The 22,094-nt window shown below is 32.3% G+C and overlaps 3 protein-coding genes across 3 annotated transcripts in view; 2 read left to right on the top strand and 1 right to left on the bottom strand.

Moving 5' to 3' along the window:
• Positions 1-4,944, top strand: part of LOC117789737 (syntaxin-1A) — a 47,614-nt gene extending 42,670 nt beyond the window's left edge. The window contains exon 3 of the transcript XR_004617926.1: positions 4,834-4,944. The gene's annotated coding sequence lies outside the window, so the exon portion shown is untranslated. The remainder of the gene's footprint in view (positions 1-4,833) is intronic.
• LOC117789738 (eukaryotic translation initiation factor 4E type 2) overlaps positions 1-10,090 on the top strand; it is a 57,804-nt gene extending 47,714 nt beyond the window's left edge. The window contains exons 3-4 of the mRNA XM_034628853.1: positions 8,722-8,870; positions 9,243-10,090. Of these exons, the coding sequence (XP_034484744.1) occupies positions 8,722-8,870; positions 9,243-9,267 (174 nt within the window). The 3' untranslated portion in view covers positions 9,268-10,090. The remainder of the gene's footprint in view (positions 1-8,721; positions 8,871-9,242) is intronic.
• Positions 10,091-11,265: 1,175 nt separating this feature from the next.
• Positions 11,266-21,612, bottom strand: LOC117791134 (structural maintenance of chromosomes protein 1A). Its single transcript, XM_034630801.1, has 11 exons — positions 21,095-21,612; positions 20,884-21,032; positions 20,639-20,807; positions 19,162-20,184; positions 18,099-18,668; positions 17,262-17,517; positions 13,190-13,494; positions 13,022-13,128; positions 11,738-12,241; positions 11,494-11,671; positions 11,266-11,430 (listed from the first exon to the last, which is right to left on the bottom strand). The coding sequence occupies exons 1-11, from the start codon at positions 21,494-21,496 to the stop codon at positions 11,368-11,370; spliced, it is 3,726 nt and encodes a 1,241-aa protein (XP_034486692.1). The 5' UTR covers positions 21,497-21,612; the 3' UTR covers positions 11,266-11,367.
• Positions 21,613-22,094: the final 482 nt, after the last annotated feature.

The raw sequence follows: 22,094 nt of genomic DNA, 5'->3' as shown, positions 1-22,094 counted from the left end.
GATATTATAACTTGAAATGTTTTTAAAATTTGAGTTTCTTTATTTTTTTAAATTTTTTAGTTTAGTTTCACAGAGTTTTCTTACTTAAATTTTTATACTAACTGACATCTCTGCTTCTTTAATTTCGTGAATTCCTTGGTTCAAACTAGATTTGTTTTAACTAACCCGTTATATTATAACTTGGAATTTTTTTAAAATTTGATTTTTTTTTTTTTTTCTATTTTTTACTTTATTATCACAAAGTTTCTTACTAAAGTTTTCTGACAACTCTGCTTCTTTAATTTCGTGAATTCCTTCTGTGTCGTATTAAGAATTTGTAAAATAAGCAATTTCAATAATTCATGAATGTAGCGTCGTATAAACGTAGTAACTGCAACGGGAGACAAAGGATCAAAACCATAGTCCGAGTTCCGGACGATTTGCACCGCAAATCCCCAGCACGAGCCGAGAGATGACCGATAAGGGAGTTGGAGAATGGGAATAGAGAAACAGTCTATCTCTCTCTCTGTCGCACCTGGTAGCGTGGCCAATTAGAAAGCCAAGTGAGTTGTGTCTGCCCGATTGTTACGGCTTTTGTTTTTCGGCCTTTGCATTGTGTGTATGTGTGTGTGTGTGTGTATCCTTTTTTGTGCTGTCTGTATACAGTTGGCACTCAGTGTTGTTTGCAGACAACGGAGTCACAGAGCAAATTAAACCATTAAAGCAAATCGAGCTGCTCTAAGCCTAGTCACAAGTGGCCAACAGCCTTTTGACCAGACTCAAACCAAAGTCATAAATTTTAAATTTAGTCAACAGCGCACTCAAGAGAAATCCTTCCCTCTTCCTCACTCTCTCTCTCTCTCTCTCTCTCTATCTCGCTCTCTCTCTCTCTCCCTCTTTCTCGCTCCCTATCTATCTCTTTATCTCGTCTGTCGTTGCCAGGCTTTGCTAACTAATTTGCATATTCTGCGCGAATTTGCCTTTGATTAAAAGGCGGAACGAGCGAGGAAAACGTCCCTCTCTCCCCCCACCGACATTCCCTTCAATTAATCTGTCATGTCAAAGTCAGCGTCCGTCAATGCGTTCATTGATGGCATCTCAAGCCAGAGTTGCAAATTTTTTAAAAGTAAAAAACTATATTTTCCAAGAAATAATTTGAAAAAATTGTATAATTTTTGTTTCATGTTTCTTAAATTTTTTATAATTTTATTAAAATTAATGGTAATATTTGTTAAAAGTTTGTTTAAAGTTTATAAACTCAAAGTTCATGATGTGTTCAATGTATTCGTATCTAATATATGTTCACTCAAAGTTCTTTAAAGAATATAAAATAATACAAATTTTCCAAATCTGAAAATATCATTATGTTGTTGGGTTTATTTAATTTTTTGTTTGTTATATAATGTCGATAACATTCGTATTTAATATACTCTCCAACTTCTTTATCCAAATGAAGAATTTTCAACTAAAATGCATTAAAGAAATTGGCCTACAAAGACTTTTAAAGATCTATTTTTGTTTTTAAATCTATCAGAATTGGGTACATTTTGACTTATACCGATTATAGAAATGGATATATTTTACATTTCACATCTCTTATCTGAATTAAAAATAAAAAAAGTTATATATTTTTAAATAAAAACCAAATACATTTAAAAACAAAGCCAGAATTTCCGCTGTCTGCTGTTTTCAATTTGAACTTAACCAAAACGGAGATTTGTCGGGAAAAAAGCTGTTCTGACAACCATATACCAAACTGACAGAGAGAGAGATAGGAGAGTTTTTAAAGGAAAAAGAGAGTGAGTGAGAACGCAAAGTCACTTTGAGTCCATCTGCGTTAGTAAAAGTTTTCAGTTTTCAAACGAACGGCCGCAGGGCTGGAATGCATAATTAAAGGGACAATCCAGTATATATTTTTAATTGATTTATTTAATTACATATGTAAAAAAAACGTACCCAAATATCTCAGATAAAATTTACGTTTCTTCTAAAATATTTCTTGATTTCATTGTATATAATTTTCCAAATATATTTGCATATTTGCGCCACCTCTTTTGTGCCCCGCATTCCGCTCCTGGGTTAATTTTGCATCAGCTCAATTCAATTTGCGGTTGCTTTGCTATTTTTATAAGCAAAGTCAATTTGTCAGCTAGATATAAATAATGGCGAACTGAACTTGCCTTTCGACATTTACAATTGATTGTGGACGTTGTGTTTTCTAGACTTCTTTTTATCGGCCAACACGTTCTGATAACGTTTCCAATTGAAGCTGGAGAAAATGGAAAGCTGCAAATAGAAATTGATTAAAATCAAGGCAACACAATGCTTAAGAAACTTAAGGTTAATAAGGTTAAGGTTCATAATGAACGAAATATAAATATCAAAATAAAAGTTTGATAACGATAATATGATTCTGCAGTAATCAGTATAAAATACTCTGCAGTTTTTTTTTTGCATTTTAGCAGCAATTTTCACAGAATAAACATAGCATACTTTTTGGACATTTTACTACAACCTCCAATTAGCCTAATTTATGGCAATTGTAATTAACTTTTAAGTTAGGTAATAACGAGAGAAAACAATAGAAAATGTAAATCAATTTTTTGATTGCTTGCAATTGCTATTTTTTATTTATTTATTAATACTCGACTAAAAGCAGACTAATAAAATATGGCTACAAATTATATAAAGCATTAACAATTAAAATTAATATTAAATTAAATTATGAACTATTAATAATGCATTCTTGGCTGCAATTTACTTTCTAATTGAAAATAAAATTACAAATTTCAATTATAATGTCATTTTTTCTTCATTTTATATTAGTTTTTATTTATTATTCTTATTTTATTAACATTCCTTATGGTTCATAGAAGAATTACAAATATTTGTTGAGTCATAAGAATTGTTCACATAGAATTAAAACTCGTATATTGTGTTTAGTTGCTAATGGTTTTTAGAACAAGTGATAATAAAAAGGGAGAAATTAATGTGCAGTTTCTCCTACGCTTATTCAAATCTGCATCTATACTTAAACATATCTAAACAGTGTAAAATTTGTGATGTAATGCGGAGGATGCATTGGAATGCAGTTGTTGCCACTCCCACCGCCCTCCGCCCACTTTTGCACCCTCTGGTTGTCAGTTGCGTGGTTGTTTTTATGGCTGTGCGTGGGTTTCTGGCTTAAACTTGAAATTCCAGCTAAATGCCAAATTGTTATTAACGTCTGATGACGCAAAATGCGGCGCATAGCAACAGCTGATGTCATCTTATCACAGTTGTATTTGCAACTTGTGGCCTTGTGGCCAATGGCAAAAACAAAAAAAACAAATTAAATAAATGGGAAAATTCGCTAAAGCCATTGATGAAAATTCTAACACGCGTGTAGGAGTGTGTGTGTGTGTGTAAGTGTGTGTGCGCCACAAGAAACACTTGAGCAACGCACAGAAACACTGCAAGTAACAAATGTAAAGGTCTAGTCGACTTTAACATACCCTATAAACAAAAAAAAAAACATTAAAAAAGTTTGTTTTTCAACGTTTTATTCGAAATTGAATAAAATACATTTAAATATTTTTAATATCTAAAAAAATATTTCTTGTAACGTTTATATGCTTAACTAATGATAGAAAAGTAAAGATTATATGGTACCATTTTAATGAAATTATTTACATTGCGAGCCCGAACCTAAACTGAACCGCTTTTTTTATAAAAATGGTTCGGTTCGAAAATAAATAATAATTAAACAAATATATAGTGTTTTTCTAATATTACGCAATTATTTAAGACTACGGATTAAAATAAGTCATATTTAAATCTTCAAATAAATTTGCATTAACAACAAAATTTGATTTCTTTAAAAAAAAAATTAAATTAGTTCAAAATATAGAGAAAAGTTTATAACAATAAACATATTTTTTTTATGAAATTAAAGCAAGGTTCGAACCCAAGCCTTGGGTTCAGGGGGTATATAAACCAATTCGCGAATTGAACCGATGTCTTGCTCTATGGTTCGAGCCGCCAAACCGAACCTTTTAAAATTTTATATGTTTGCAGCCTTGATATTTTTATAATTATAGTACTTTTGTTTAATGGATCAACTATTATATCAATTCGTAAAATTTAATCTCTTCAAATTAACTCTTTAAAACATCTTTAAGAATTTTTTTATGTTAAAAATAAATGTACTTAAACTAGTATGCCCTTTGAAGTGCATGGTGTAGGGTATGCGACCTCTATGGCTATTAAGAACGACACTTGCTGGCCTTCGGCATGTGATAAAGCCACGGCACACACACACCCACACATACACACACACACACACACCCACACACATGCATAGGGTACATTTAAGAAAAAGAGGAGAAGCCACAGAGAGGGAGTTAGAGAGACAGTAAGTAGAAAGCAGGGGAAGCAGTGGAAATGGAGGGAATGAACATGAGTGTGATATCCTGTTGCTTGACCCATTTGAATACACTCACACACACACACACACACACACACACACACACACACACACACACACACACTGTGTCACACTCTTGGCCACATTGATAATTCCGTTTCCGTTTCCTTTGCTCGTTTGTCGCCCTTTAAGCCACTGCACCCACGCCTTTGAAAATCTACTGGCCACGTATATTTTATGGCCTGCAGTTATTTTTTTTGTTTGCCAACTATGCGATTTGGATAAAACGTGCGAAAAAAGTGCAGCCAACAACAAAAACATAAAAAAGAAACAATAAAATAAAAATAACTTAAGTAAAATATAAAAAAAAGAATTCTCATGCATTCATGAGAACAAAAATTTGTAAAACAAGTAAATTCATTTATTTTATTCATATCTCTCGCTTGCAGATGATAACCAACCAACAAAAAGGGAAAGGCCAAAGCAACAACAGCAAAAGGAAACTGCAGAGAAGAGGCGGGAAAATAAATTGGTGAAAAAGTCACGTAGCTTCAGGTGGCAGAAGAAGAAGCAGCGGCAACTGGAGCAGAAATTGTAGCAGGAACAGGACTAATTAACGCATTGCTGGAGGATAAATTAAATAGTGCCACGCCCACCCACCACGCACAACGCCCACTGACTAAATTAAATTGAGTCAAGTTTTTTTGGCTGCAAATGAACACGAAATGTTTGGCAAAAGTCAGAGAACGTCTTGGCCATGGCCAAAAGTGGCTAATACATAATAAAAAGCTGGCCCAAAGTAATTTAATTTTCCAACTCTATTGTTGTTGTAGTCACGTGTTTTGCATTTTCACATTTTCCAACAAATTTATGAGCTATTAATTGTATTATTTATATTTAATTGTTGTGTTTGTTGAAGATTCTACATGTAAATAGTCATTATAATTATTATAAAACTCTTGTAAATCAACAACAACAAACAGCAAAAACAAAAAACAAAACAACAACAACTCTTAGTAACAAAATTCTACGTTTTTTTCTAAACTTAAATAAACAAGAAAAACTAAAAAAAATGAAAATATAGTATATTTATTACGACATTTAGTATTTGTGCATTAACTAAATTTATAATTGAGCATAAAAAAGTGCATAACAAAAAATGATAACAACTATTAATTAGTAATTATTATAATGTGATGTTATACATATAATATATATTATAAAACGAAAAACAAAATAGATTAAAAAACAAAAACAACAACTTTAAACAAAATGTTAACCAACAACAAAATGATGAAACAAATTTTATTAAGTAGATTTTTGAATTAAAATTTAATATTACGTACATATACATATAAAAATATAATACAATATAAACAAGAAAAAAAAACAAAAAAATAAACGAAAGAAAATCTTTGAAATGCGTTTTTCTACTTAAACAGATATTGTCGAATCCGAAACTAGAATTGTAAATTTTTTCAAAATTTAGCTTGCTATTAACAAAATGTAAATGTTGTGCGAAATATAATCGATTAGATAAACCGAAATTAAATAAATATAAATAAATATATATGAAATATGTGTAGCAACAACAACAACAACAACAACAAGAACAAGAACAGCAATTAGCGACGACATGAATTGAAATTGATAATTAATGATTAATAAATTTGCAATGTTTTTGTATTAAGTTAATTAATGATGTGTGTGTATTTAATTGTATACTCTATAAGAATTGTGCTCTCATCTGGAGCATATTCGATTCAGTGTCGTTTATAAGAATTCTTCTTCTACTTTATGCACGACACGACGATTTCTTCTTGACCGAAAACTATTAAAAACCTATAAAAAAAAAAAAACAAAGCAAATTAAAAAAATATATATATTATGTATAATGTTAACGGCTTATACTATATACAAATATTTTTAATTTTTTAGATTTCTACTTAAATCGCATTTCTTCCACTTTCACAAAAATATAAACAAACAACAAAAGGAAAATAAAGAAAACCAGACGAAGAATGAACGAAAATGATTTGTTAACAATTTTAATTTGTATTTTTTATTTATTCTGCCACGCTCAAAAGATTTTGGCGCGCCTAATAATTATTATTAGTTTCTATTAGTTTTTGTTATTTATATATTATAATCGATAATGTTATCATAGTTATTTAGCATAAGTTTCAATTCGCAATAAACAAAACAAACTTCAAATATAAGCATAATATATTTTTGGTACAATCATTTCTCTATGTTGTTTTTATTTTCATCATCATAATAAAAATTGTACAAATTACAAAATTATATTAATAATATTATTAAATAAATATAGAACTTTTCACACAGACACAAATAACAAGAAAAAAAAAGGAAAAACAACAATTTAAGCGCAGAAGTTCAATTAATAAAAATTAGTATTTTAATATAGTTACATAATTTAAATATATATATATACATATATATATCTAAATATATGCATATAAATATTGAAAAATAAATTGAAGCAAAAGAAAATAAATGAGAAAAAAATACAATTATATTCTTATGCATAAAAAATGCGAGTTTCAGAAAATCCTACAATTTGTTTCAGACTCGTTAAAATTGTGTACTTAAAAAATTGAATAAAATTCAACAAAAAATATCCCACAATTAAACAATAGTTAAACATGAATAAATCAATGAATTAATTAAATAAATTCTATAAAAACTGCTTACATGTCGAGATGTTTTCAAGTTGAATTCAATTCTCAGCTTGCAACCAGCTTTTGCGGCGCACGCATGCAATGATAATGATAATGATAATGATGATGATAAAAATAATGTGTTCGCCCAATGTAATGCGAGTGCATTTGGGGACAGTTACTCCAACAATAATTTCAGGCATATCGAAGCATTTGAAACACTCAGACAGCAATCAATAAAAAAAGGCAACAAATAAAATAATAAAAAAAAACGACGGCAATAAAAACACACAACACACACACGCACACACACACAATAAATAAATAAATAAACGAAGGAAAAGATGTAGGAATCATACATATATAACATATATATGTATGTATATTCATTAAAGCAATAATACTGAAAACATGTTTAACAAATGGAACACAGTAAAAATGAAAATAAAAAATATCAAAAAATAAACATGAATATTTATATATATTTTAATTAAAGTTACATACACATACATACTAATATATATGTATATATATACATTTAATTAGTCCAATAAAATGCGAAAAATTGCAACTCTCGCTGGGAGTGAAAAATGTTTAATATTTACAAAATATTAAAATATCAATGTGCAATTGAAAAGCGTTTAAAACATGCATAAACCCACATACATTAATAAACGTATATACAAACAATTATTATACATATAAATCAATAACAAAAATATAAAGAAAAGCGAAAGAAAATCATTTAGTTTGCGTGCACACACACACACACACACCCACACAACAAACACACACACACACACTCCTATAACCCAAAAAAAAATCAAAACTTAAAAAGAAACTTAAAACTGTATTTATTATAAATTATTATTATATATAAACAAAAGCAAGAAAACATAAATTAAACGGTTCAAGTCAAGTTTTTGAGCAAATACTCATAATTGTTAAAATTAAAAACCAAAAAAATAAACATGTTTAAATGCTAAAATACACAAAAGAAATATAAAAAAAATATATACATATATATTAAAAAAAAAAAAAGTCAAAAACGAGCCGTGTAAAAGTTTATATAAAAAAAACATAAAGCATACTTGCATCTACATATATTTTTCCCCTCTTTAGAAAATTTAGTTAATTATTGAGAAAGTAAATGAAAAGAAGCAAAAACAAGAGATAAAAACGAAAATATACATTACAATTAAGTGTTAGTCTTATATACATGCATAATTATAATTATAATTATATTAAAAGTGAAAAACAAAACAAACAAACAAATATATAAATAAATTAATAAACGGAAACGAAAACGAGTCAACAAATTTCAAGTGCGATAACCGATAGACCCGATACCGATACCGATAAATCCATTTAAAAAAAACGAACATTTATACTTAAGATGTAACGAAATTGTTTTTCGCCTTTGTTGTGTTATTTAGTTTTCCTGATTTTAAATTACATTTTCAATTGGTCAGACATCATGAAAATGATTTACTTAAATTGATTGAAGAAATAAAAATTATTAAACATAATAAAGGTATTTTTAATAATATTTTAAGGCGATGCAAATGGCTTTCAGGTGCTCTGAAAAGGAATTTAAGATTTAGCCCTTTACTATGTTAATCATTTGTTAATTAATCATGTTTTATTTTGATGCAGGAGGATAGCTTATCAGTATGGAACAGAACTGCCACTGATATGACCAGTACAACACGTATCCGTGATACGTTACGCAGGATATTAAATATACCTTCGACAACGGCAATGGAGTATAAGATACACTGTGATAGCCTTAAATACGTTTCAATGTAAGTATTCGCACACTATGAAGTTGATCTTATCAACAAATTAAACGAACTAACTAAACATTTTCAGTTTATCTGTCAAATAAGTTATTTGCTTATTTTTAAAAAATTTTAATGTTTTATTTGTTTAATATTTAAAAAAAATAAATAGACGAATAAAAGACTTTCAGTGAAATGAGAAATAAAGCCAATTTAATTTTATTCTTAGTTTGAGTATTATTTGCGATCTCTGTATACGAAAAAATAAAAAGTTTTTTCGTTTAATTTACTGAGTCCTTTAATCAAATTGACAACTTTTAATTTGTATAAAATTGTTAAAACAAATTTATTAAATATACAATAATTTATATTTTTCTTTTTATTTTTTTTTTGCAGTAATAAAGGCGCGTTGAAAAGCTGAAATTCAGTGAATAACTACAAACACAAAACAACAACAGCAAAAACAATAATTAATCAACAAACAGATGAATTGGACACTAGCCAAAGGAGCAACAACAACAACAATCATATGGCAAAAACACAACACAACAATAGCAGCAGCAACAACAACAAGAACAACAGCAAGCACAAACAACACACGGACATCAACTAATGATAATAATTATTATAATGATAATGATGCTGAGGATGAGGATGAGGATAAACTAACTTGAAGACTTCCCCCACCCAAGCCCCATATTCTTCCCCCACCCCTGTTAGCAAGACAAAACAGTTAAATATATTTAAGCGCTAATAAGACAAATCTTTGTATTTTCAAAACACACAAGAAAAAAAAACAAAACAAAAAACCATGAGCATTTTACAAAGTGAGTTGTATATATGAAACGCCATAAATATTTTAGTTTGTATGTATAAAGTTTACATTAGCCATTCCCAATTAAAATGTTTATAAGCGAATTAACCCAACATTGAGCTGACTATGAAACCCATTGGCCATTTCTTTATTAATATTATATTATGTAATGTAATTATTTTTGGACTCTCCTACAATCTACAAACTCCCAATCCCACTCTCTAATTCTCTATCCTCACATCCATCAAATATACAATACCATTAGCAGCCTTTTCAAAACTAATATTAATCAGCATATGTACATTAAATAAATTCACTCAACAACTCCATAGCTATTCGAAAAACCATCAGCTAGTGGTTATCTATATTTATCTGTTTGAAATGATGATTATTTTAAAATTATGATAAAACATGAAACTGAATAATCAAATTGTTTGTTTTTGTTCATCAAGAAATACAAGTTTTTTACATGAAGAAAAGAAGAAAAAAACGAAAAAAAAAAAACAAAATATTGAAACAAAAAAAAACCCAGTTGTTTTACATATATACTTACTGTATTTACTTATATAGGACATACAGCCCACATACGCACATACAGATCTATTGCCCACACAAAATATGAACTTCCAGTACAGTACAACCAAACGATAGAAAAAAAAAACAAACAAAAGGAAAACTATTAAAGTTGCAGATAATATTTTAAATAAAATTATTGTTCTTAATAATTGCAAAAGGGGACAATTTTGCTAGTGCGACGAAATCGAATCCACGTGAATTTGTTTCCACTCAATTGTATGAACAGGAATAGAAGTAAAAACAAAGAGAGCTGCAAAAGCAATGAGAGCTGCGATAGCTTTCGCCAGCTCTTAGCTTCCACACGATCCACAGGCGCTCTAACTCAGGAATACACATACATGCAAGCTCCTTCCAATTAAAGCTTTGTTTGCTCTGAGCGGATCTGAGCTTTCACAGGTGCTCCCTCACACACATACACATGTAAACAAACAATGCACAGACTTTTATTTGTTCTTTGCTTGCTGCTTATTCTGTTCGCCTGGTATTTCAGCTAATGCAGGTTATATTTTAATAGCTAATTTTACGGACAAACGACTTTTTTTAGATGATCAGAACTATTGCAGCTGCTCTCCTGTGCTTAGTATGTAATGAATAAGTGTAGCAATATTTCTTGGTTGTTTGCTTTCTGCTGATTCTGTTCGCCTGGTATTTCTGCTAGTGCAGCTGATAGTTTGATAGGTATTTTACGGTCAAACTATCTTTTTTATGGCCAAGGCGAGCTGTGGCTGAAATGTCGACAATACGGCGTTATCTACCAGGCGAACAGATATTTAGAGTAGGTAGCAATACACAAAAACAAGTGCACGCATCTACACACACACATGCAGCTTAGCTTCCACAAGATCCACAAGCGCTCAAACTCGCGAGCACGCTTACATGCAAGCTCTTTCCAATTAAAGCTTTGCGCTCTCCGAGCGGATCAGAGCTTTTACAGCTGCTCTCTTACATGTAACTAATGAGTTCAGAGATATTTTTATTTTGCTTGCTCTTTATTCTGCTCGCCTGGTATTTCTGTTAGTGAACCTGGTATTTTATGGAAATCAAAATAATGTTTTATTAAATGGAAATTGAAGCTCTTGGCTGCACATTATAAATAAGATCTTATGCTAAATTCCGTTGAAGATCAACTCATTATTTATCCTCGTAGCAAGTCAAATCAATTATATAGACATTAGAAATGAGACAATCGCCTTCCTGTAAAACAAAGAAACAACTTGAATAACTCGTTGAAATTATAGGTAGATATTTAAAGCCTACCGCCGGTGTAATGCCAACCAGGGCATCAGCATGGCCATAGAACTCCTCCTTCAGGGATATGACAATGGTCTGCAAATTGGTCGTGTGATCTCTAATATAGGAGGCGACCTTGCCAATGTTTGTGTTATCCAAAGCGGCATCGATTTCGTCAAGCACAAAGAAGGGCGCAGGATGATAGCTACAAGATGTCAATTGATAGTTATAAATTAAATAATTAGAAATATATTAAGCAACCTTAGCTCACCTGTGTGTGGAGAAGAGCAAAGCGAGAGCTGCAATTGTTTTCTCACCGCCACTCAAATTGCTCATGGGCTGGAAACGTTTGCCAGGTGCCACACAATTGTAATTGATGCCATCCAGATAGGGCTCCTCGGGATTATCGGGTCCAATGTATGCCTGGGCAGCCTCATTGCGTGCCAGCTTCTTGTAGATGCCATCGATGGCATCCGAAATGTGTTGACAGCACTGTACGAAGCGTGACGAACGTTCATTCTTCACTTTTTCGAATGCCGCTTTCGCTTTTTTGGCCTTTTTACGAGCATTCTCAAATTCTTCGTTTGTGGACTGCACTTTCTCCGTAACCAAATCCAGTTTCTGCATGGCCTTCATATTCGGCGTCTGAATGCGCTCCAAAACATCCAGTTTACTTTGCAGATCCTTCAACAGCTGTTCGTTGGTCTTCTTGAAGGCAGAATCATCTTTTAGCCTGCACAACTCATGAGGCAACGATCGATAGTCCACCTCTATGCTGCAATGGATCAGGTTTATAGATATTAATTTTTTTTAATTTATTTACTGCCAAACATATTAAATTAAAGTTTGTAAATATAAATAAGTCAGTATGACATTATAAATTTGAATTTTTAAAACAACTCAAATTTAATATTAAAAAACTCAATTTGAAAAAAATTAAAATTTAGATTACAATATGGTAAGTCTGCAGTTATTCAATTGGTACAGAAAAGTCGACTATATATATAGCAGGAAACGGAACGATTCAAATTGTTGTTTGATTTATAACGTAAAAATTATATGTTGATGTTTTAATAAAAGTATTTCATATTTTACAAATAAATGTTATTCTATAAAAAAAAAAATTTATTTATTGTCATCTACTTTAAATTAAATGGATTATGATTTTAAATATTACTTTTCTGATTTATTTATTGTCAACTAAGTTAAATTCAAATTATAATTATACAAAATTTCGTAGGAATAAAAAAAATTTAATCAAATCATAAATTTGCATTAAAAAAAACTCAAATTTGATAAAATAAAATTACAATTTTAAAAATTTAAAATTGGTTGGTTTACACTTAATTGATTTATAACCTAAAAATTTTTTGTTGATTTTTTTTATATTTTATACAAAATCAAATAAAAGGTATTCTTGGAATTTATATTAAAAATGTAAATGTAAAATAAAAATTAATATTTTGACGTGATTTTTCCAATTATTCAAATAATTTAGATCAGGTTTGATTTTAAAGTCTTATTTGCGATACCTCATTTAGCAAGAGTTACTCACAGATTATCGTTCATCATTGATGTCGATGGCTCGACACTGTCCACATCACTTTGACGCACTGCATCATCAAGCGAGCCGCGCAGCAAGGGAACCACAATGCAGTCCGTCTTTGTGATGAAACAATAAACAAATTAAAATATGTTTAAAATTAATTATTTATACTCGTACCTTGGCCTGCAGCAAAATGTTTTGTCGCTCGTTTTTCTTCGCCTCGATTTTGGATTCAGACGATGACATTTGGCTGCCCACGTTGTGTATTTCTTTGGCCAAGTTGGCAACGTCGCGACGAGCCTTGGAAATGTCCTCTTCCATGTCATCGACTGCCTGCTTCTTGGCTTGCTTTTCCTGCTTGAACTTTTCCATTTTCTCCTTCTCCTCATCCATTTCCTTCAAATAACGCGCCTCCGCTATCTTTAGGCCCTCCAAGGCATCTTCCTCATCCTGCACGCTGCGCTCCCAGCGACCAACGTTCTCTAGAAATATTTAAGTAAAAATTTAAATTTTAAATATATATATAACATAGTCATGACATTCCACTTGAAAATCGGTTCAGTTTTGATCAAGTTATGACAGTTTGAAGTTGGTCAGACTGCGGATTTAGAAACTTTACAAGTCCAAATTTTTGTTCAATTTCACATGATTTTTTACAAAAATATGAAAGGTCTCAGAATCAAGTTTAAAGTGTTGTTTTACACTAATTACGATATAAGGAGTTGATTAAAAGCGAAAACTTGAGATTTAAAATTTTGAAATTTCAAAATTTCAAAGGGGGGACCCTTAGCATCGAAATCGAATCTTGGTCGAAAATAATTAAAATTTCCAAATGAACAAAAATTGAATACAGAATGAATTTAGAGGTCAAATCATGATCAAAATGACATCCCGATTAAAAATCGGTTAATTTTTGATAAAGTTATGAGAGATCAAAGTTTTTGAAAAAATGTCAAAGGTTAGGTATGGAAAATTAGATGATAGAGGGCTTGAAATCGAAAAAATATCAAATTTTCTAAATGAACAAAAATTTAATACAGAATGAATTAAGAGGCCAAATCGTGATCAAAATGACATTCCGCTTGAAAATCGGTTAATTTTTGATAAAGTTATGAGAGATCAAAGTTTTTGAAAAAATGTCAAAGGTTAGGTATGGAAAATTAGATGATAGAGGGCTTAGAATCGAAAAAATATCAAATTTTCTAAATGAACAAAAATTTAATACAGAATGAATTTAGAGGTCAAATCATGATCAAAATGACATCCCGATTAAAAATCGGTTAATTTTTGATAAAGTTATGAGAGATCAAAGTTTTTGAAAAAATGTCAAAGGTTAGGTATGGAAAATTAGATGATAGAGGGCTTAGAATCGAAAAATATCAAATTTTCTAAATGAACAAAATTTAATACAGAATGAATTTAGAGGCCAAATCGTGATCAAAATGACATTCCGCTTGAAAATCGGTTAATTTTGATAAAGTTATGAGAGATCAAAGTTTTGAAAAAATGTCAAGGGGTAGGTATGGAAAATTAGATGATAGAGGGCTTAGAATCGAAAAAATATCAAATTTTCTAAATGAACAAAAATTTAATACAGAATGAATTTAGAGGCCAAATCATAATCAAAATGAGATTCCGTTTGAAAATCGGTTAATTTTTGATAAAGTTATGAGAGATCAAAGTTTTTGAAAAAATGTCAAGGGTTAGGTATGGAAAATTAGATGATAGAGGGCTTAGAATCGAAAAAATATCAAATTTTCTAAATGAACAAAAATTTAATACAGAATGAATTTAGAGGCCAAATCATGATCAAAATGACATTCCGCTTGAAAATCGGTTAATTTTTGATAAAGTTATGAGAGATCAAAGTTTTGAAAAATGTCAAGGGTAGGTATGGAAAATTAAATGATAGAGGGCTTAGAATCGAAAAATATCAAATTTTCTAAATGAACAAAATTTAATACAGAATGAATTTAGAGGTCAAATCATGAATAAAATGACATTCCGCTTGAAAATCAGTTAATTTTGATTAAATTATGAGAGATCAAAGGTTTTGAAAAAATTTCAAGGGTAGGTATGGAAAATTAGATGGTAGAGGCTTAGAATCGAAAAATATCAAATTTTCTAAATGAACAAAATTTAATACAGAATGAATTTAGAGGCCAAATCGTGATCAAAATGACATTCCGCTTGAAAATCGGTTAATTTTTGATAAAGTTATGAGAGATCAAAGTTTTTGAAAAAATGTCAAGGGGTAGGTATGGAAAATTAGATGATAGAGGGCTTAGAATCGAAAAAATATCAAATTTTCTAAATGAACAAAAATTTAATACAGAATGAATTTAGAGGCCAAATCATAATCAAAATGAGATTCCGTTTGAAAATCGGTTAATTTTGATAAAGTTATGAGAGATCAAAGTTTTGAAAAAAATGTCAAGGGTTAGGTATGGAAAATTAGATGATAGAGGGCTTAGAATCGAAAAAATATCAAATTTTCTAAATGAACAAAAATTTAATACAGAATGAATTTAGAGGCCAAATCATGATCAAAATGACATTCCGCTTGAAAATCGGTTAATTTTTGATAAAGTTATGAGAGATCAAAGTTTTTGAAAAAATGTCAAGGGGTAGGTATGGAAAATTAGATGATAGAGGGCTTAGAATCGAAAAAATATCAAATTTTCTAAATGAACAAAAATTTAATACAGAATGAATTTAGAGGCCAAATCATGATCAAAATGACATTCCGCTTGAAAATCGGTTAATTTTTGATAAAGTTATGAGAGATCAAAGTTTTTGAAAAAATGTCAAGGGGTAGGTATGGAAAATTAGATGATAGAGGGCTTAGAATCGAAAAAATATCAAATTTTCTAAATGAACAAAAATTTAATACAGAATGAATTTAGAGGTCAAATCATGAATAAAATGACATTCCGCTTGAAAATCGGTTAATTTTTGATTAAGTTATGAGAGATCAAAGGTTTTGAAAAAATTTCAAGGGGTAGGTATGGAAAATTAGATGGTAGAGGGCTTAGAATCGAAAAAATATCAAATTTTCTAAATGAACAAAAATTTAATACAGAATGAATTTAGAGGCCAAATCATAATCAAAATGAGACTCCGTTTGAAAATCGGTTAATTTTTGATAAAGTTATGAGAGATCAAAGTTTTTGAAAAAATGTCAAGGGGTAGGTATGGAAAATTAGATGATAGAGGGCTTAGAATCGAAAAAATATCAAATTTTCTAAATGAACAAAAATTTAATACAGAATGAATTTAGAGGTCAAATCATGAATAAAATGACATTCCGCTTGAAAATCGGTTAATTTTTGATTAAGTTATGAGAGATCAAAGGTTTTGAAAAAATGTCAAGGGGTAGGTATGGAAAATTAGATGGAAGAGGGCTTAGAATCGAAAAAATATCAAATTTTCTAAATGAACAAAAATTTAATACAGAATGAATTTAGAGGCCAAATCATAATCAAAATGAGACTCCGTTTGAAAATCGGTTAATTTTTGATTAAGTTATGAGAGATCAAAGTTTTTGAAAACATGTCAAGGGGTAGGTATGGAAAATTAGATGATAGAGGGCTTAGAATCGAAAAAATATGAAATTTTCTAAATGAACAAAAATTTAATACAGAATGAATTTAGAGGCCAAATCATAATCAAAATGAGATTCCGTTTGAAAATCGGTTTAGTTTTGATCAAGTTATGACAGTTTGAAGTTAGTCAGACTGCAGATTTAGCCACTTTACAAGTCCAAATTTTTGTTCAATTTCACATGATTTTTTACAAAAATATGAAAGGCCTCAGAATCAAGTTTAAAGTGTGGTTTTATACTAATTACGATATAAGGAGTTGATTAAAAGTGAAAACTCGAGATTAAAAATTTTGAATTTACAAAATATTAATATTACCATCAAAATCGAATCTTGGTCAAAAATAATTAAATTTTCTAAATAAACAAAATTTGAATGCAGAATGAATTTAGATTCCAAATCATGATCAAAATGAGATTCCGCTTGAAAATCGGTTTAGTTTTGATCAAGTTATGACAGTTGGAAGTTGGACAACTCTTTGACCTAGCAACTTTACCACAACCGTACCGGTACAAACGTTTCGGTATTCGGTTCTTGACAAACAATTTTCATTCGGTTACAGTTTTAGTTCCGGTACCGGTTCCGGTGTTATTTCCTGCTCTTAACAATTATGTGCAGTTCGTGTTTATATTGTAAGCTCAACTCACTTCGCGTATCCTTTTGCTTCTCAAAGTCCAGCTGGGTGTTGATCCCATCGATTTGCTGCTCGAATTCAGCTCGTTTTCGTGCCCGCTCCTGCTGCATGACGAGCTCCCGCTCCTCGTACTGTCGAATGTTCTTCACGCCCAGGCGATGACAGAAGGCGGCAAACACTTTGTCCTCCACATTGTTCATGTTCTCCTTGATCTCCTGTATGTGCTCCTCGCGATCCTGCATGCGACGCTCAATCTCGCTGATCTTGGGCTAAAAATGAAGACATCAACATTAATTATAATCGACATCTCTCATGTAAATTCCAATTATAATTGTATCGAATACAAAATCATAGAAATAAACAACTAATAATAAAATTTGAGTAAACAAAAATTATGTGGGAAAAAATTTGTTTAAAAATTAAAAGTTTTATAGTTTAGTAAATATTATAAGAAAGTTTGGTAACAGTTTTTTCTATTATTTTAATTTTACATCGCACAAAATTCAATAAACAATTTTTTAAGTTGAATTTTTATCTACATTTTATCATTTACAATCCTATGTTTTTTTTATTAATTTACGTAATCACATATTTCCTTATTTAAATATTTATGACATAATTACATGCTACCAACAAAAAAACTTTTTGATTTTGAATTAGTTTCAAAATGCTTGCTAACAATCTTTTTTTTCTAAAATAAATTATGTATTTCCTTCTTCAAATATTTATTTTTTAGATACAGGATACCTAGCTTTATTTTCCAACATTTATTTTTTAATATTTGTTTGTAAAAATGTTTACAGAGAATCCGAGTATCGTTTTTCATTTTAAATAAAGTGTAATAACTCACCCCGAAGTCATCCAGTTGTGTTTGCACTTGCTTCAACTGATTATCGTATTGACCAATGGACTTTTTCGATGATTCCAAATCCACCATGCTGTATTTGAGTCGATTCTCAAGGCCCTTTATCTGAGACTCAACCGTGGCCAGTTCGCTCTGCTTGCGTGACTTTTTGACCAGCTCCTTGAGCTCCTCGTTAAGTCGCTCCTTCTGCATCTTGAGCTGAGCCATGTGCTTCTCGTCCCATCGCTTGGCCTTGCGTGCCAGATCGTGACTGCCACCGGAGATGAGACCGGACTTCTGATAGAATGTGCCATCCAGCGCAAGGGCATCGAAGCGGGATCTATCAATTTCATAAGCTACCTTCATGGCATCCTCCGGAGTCTCGCAGACCAGGGCATTGCCGGTGGCAAAGAGAACAGCACGTTCGATCTCCTGCGGCTCAAACTTGAGCACATCAAATACCAATCTCACATTACGCGGTTCGCTGATGTTGCGCAATCGTTCCTTCAATGGCTTCACCTGCAAGTAGTCCAGAGGCAGAAACGTCTCCACCTCCAGCATTTGTTCCTTCAAGATCTGAAAATAACAACATTTTAACTAAATAAATCATCATTGGACTTGTGAAGTTACTAGATCCAAAGTCTGACCAACTTCAAAATGTCATAACTATTTTCATTCTGCATTATTTATTTAAAATTTAATTTTTTCCCCCCTATATTCATTCTGCATTAAAATTTAATTGCTTCGGAACCAGAACCAATATTTGTTTATATTTTGAATATTAAATTTGAAATCTTATATGAGTTATTGAAATAGCCTTTTAATCAATCTTGATTAACATAAAATAATACTTTAACTCTGATTCATTTTAAATCTGAATTCTAAATATATATCTCTTTGTCCTGACTAACTGACTTATTGATTGATCAAAACCGTAAGAGCTAGAAAGCTGAAATTTTCACACAACGTAGCTAAGACTATTTGTTCGTGTATTATTTTATATTAAATTTAAAATCTATATTAATTTGAAATCTTATAATCGAATTGGGATTCAAGTTGAATAGCCTACCTGAATGCAGTGTCGAGCTGTTTTCTCGGTGTCCACAATGATGGCCTCCATGAACTTGCCCAGGACCTTGGTGACGGCCACGTTGTACCGCTTGTGGGTGGGCTGGCACATATTGATCATGCGGTCGTAGACACCCGGCACCTGTTTCTTGAACAGCTCGACCACCTCCTGTTTCTTTTTGCGTCGGGCATCCTCGTGCTTGTCGCTCTTGGCATCGCCCAATTGATCGCGTACATTCTCCAGCTCACGTTGCTTCTCGGCAATCTTCTCCTTGGAGCTGCCCACATCGCGTCGCAGCTCGTCCTTGATGCGATTCTGCTCCTCGAGCGCAGCCTGCGAGGATTTAATATGATCCATCAGCTTGTCCCGCCGTTTGACGGCCTCCTCGCGTTGCAGGGACAGCTTCTTGTAGGATTCCTCGACAGATGCCATGCGATTTGTCTCCCCATCGAGCATATCCTGCTCCGACTTTTGCTCGCGATTCACCGAGTCCAACTCGGAGCGATACTGTGTGGCGGTTGCTTCGGCCTCCTGCTTTAAGCGATCATACTCCTGAACAAGTCCCTCCTCCATGTTGACACTTTTGCCACGTCGCTGCGATTCGTTCTCAATTTCATCCTCAAAACGTTTCTTCAGCACTTCCACATCGCTCAGTTGCTTCTCCAGCTTCTGTATGTCCTGCTGATGCGCATTGTCCGCCTCTCTTGCGGTTTCCAGCGTTTTCTGCAAGGACACCAGCTTCTTTTTGCAATGTGCCACCTTCTCCTTGGCCTTGATGTACAGTGGGCGACGCTTGTTCAATTGCGTCTCAAATTCACGTATCTCCTGATCGATTTTAGCCAAATCTCGTGTTATTTTACCCGCATCCTTCTTCTTTTCCCGCAGTATCTCGTCGGCTGCCTCTTTGCGCTGCTCGACAGCCTTCAACTCCTGTTGCTTCACCTCCAGGTCCGCATTGTACTTCTGTATGTCCTTCTCAACGTGAAAAAGTCGAAACAATTGATACTCTACTTGTTTCTCGTTCTGCAATTAAAATCAAGCAATTGGTTACAATTAAATAATTTCAAAATTAAGATCGGCTTTGTCTATTACCAGACTATAGGATACATATTATATAATTTTAAAAAACGCAGCCTTAATCTACCGCAATTGGAGTCTCTACTGCAAGAGCTAGATGTATTTATTCAATTTGCGGGGAAGAAAGAGGGGCATAAATAATTGGAAACAACATTTATGCGAGCTTCATAGAATTCTTTGGGTCAAATACTTTCTGTTATGGTTGTTTATAGTCCCTGGGATCTGGTTGTTTCTACAGGCGAATAGTCAGACAGACGGACATGATTGTATCCTGAATATATAAACATTGAGGTCTGCGATGGCTTCATCTGCTTGTTATGAGCGTTTTCCTATTGATAGGCTAGATAGTCCCATTGTAATTTTCAACTGGAGGGTCGCAAAAATTGTTCCCAGCCCTTACATATTCATCCTGCAATCTTGTGTATCGTTCGGCTTCCATTTTCTCGTGTTTCGCCTCCTTGCGTTCGGCGGCAATTCCTTTTTTCTTCTGGTACGTGAACTGCGTCTCCTCCTCGGCAACAATCATCTCCTGCTTGAGACGATTGTAGTCATCCTTCAACAAACCCGAACTGGAATAAATATATGATATTTTGGACACATTTTTAAAACATACAAAACATTTGAATTCCGGTTTGTGGCACTTACGTGCTAATCTCTTCAAAGAGCGCAGTTCTTTCTTTTGGCGTCTTCATGGCAATGTTTTCCACAGCACCTTGGAAAACGAGAAAATTCTTTGCCTTCACATTGATGCCCAGTTTTTCCAGCTTATTCAGATATGTGTTGCTCGAGACGCTCTGTAAGATATAGGTTTGTTTGTATACAATATATATACACATATATATATAATAAAATATACCTCGCCGTTTATGCGATATTCGGAGGAGCCGCTGATGACAGCACGCTGGAAATCCATATTCTTCTCTCCGTTCACCACGAATTTGGCGGTCACATAGCAACTGCGCGCCACGGGCTTCCCAATGGACGAACCGTGTATTAAATCATTCAAACGCTTCACACGCAGACTGGATGTCTTTTCACCCATCACAAAACTGATGGCGTCCATGAAATTGGATTTACCTGAGCCATTGGGTCCAATAACAGCATTAAATTGCTTTAGTGGACCAACAACAATGTGTCCGCGATAGGACTTGAAGTTTTCCATCTCGATGAACTGAAGAAACGCAGTGTCCTCCTCTGGCTTGCGTCTAGTGGGTGCCTGCGTCCTGTTGTGTGGTATTTCCTCGTCTTCTTCAGCCATCTTTTAGTTTGGTTCACTTTCAAATGCGACAAGCAAAACGACAAAACTCTTAAAAATTATTCCAAATGTTTTGCGTGAAGAAGCTTCGTTTTCCGATTGCCATTCACAGCGGCTTTACAAAAATTATCGACCTGCCACCACCAGCTAACGAAATAATCGATAGACGTTTCAATAAATTGTGATCACAATCTGGAGCGGCGCGCAATTTAATTTTTGCTTAGTTTTTTTCTAGCAATTATTTGGCAATAAAATAAACATTTTAATTAAAACTTTTATTCGAGATTCGATAAAATAAAGCCAAGCTTATTTAGTAATGCTATGAGTTCGTTGTGCTTCTGGGGGGGAACTTGTGTAATAGGGTATAATTTAGTTCATCCAATAAACTTACAAAATTTTAACAAAAAATCATGAAAACATTCTCAAAATTCTAGCTTTAAAATATAAGAATTTTCATATTTAGTTTGTAAGTTGATCAAAAAATGAAAATAGGCTTGAATCTGAGACCCAAGCCTGCCAGCCCATTTTGTGTTGCGACATGACAATTATAAAAAGTTGGCAGCACTTGGGAATCAGCTGTGCCACCGTTCAAGTTTCAAAA

This window comes from Drosophila innubila (assembly GCF_004354385.1).
Source record: "Drosophila innubila isolate TH190305 chromosome 3R unlocalized genomic scaffold, UK_Dinn_1.0 2_E_3R, whole genome shotgun sequence".
Classification (NCBI taxonomy): Eukaryota; Metazoa; Arthropoda; class Insecta; order Diptera; family Drosophilidae; genus Drosophila; species Drosophila innubila.
The sequence above is the reverse complement of the archived record's forward strand: the minus strand, read 5'-3'. Positions and strand labels throughout refer to the sequence as shown.

Bases quoted from the DNA above. Each gene is read 5' to 3' on its own strand.
- LOC117791134 (XM_034630801.1), bottom strand. From the start codon at position 21,496: ATGGCTGAAGAAGACGAGGAAATACCACACAACAGGACGCAGGCACCC. The intron at 17,518-18,098 runs GTGAGTTATTAC...CTTCATTTTTAG, and splicing joins CACAACTGGATGACTTCGGG to CCCAAGATCAGCGAGATTGA. The intron at 13,129-13,189 runs GTACGAGTATAA...TTCATCACAAAG, and splicing joins ACATTTTGCTGCAGGCCAAG to ACGGACTGCATTGTGGTTCC.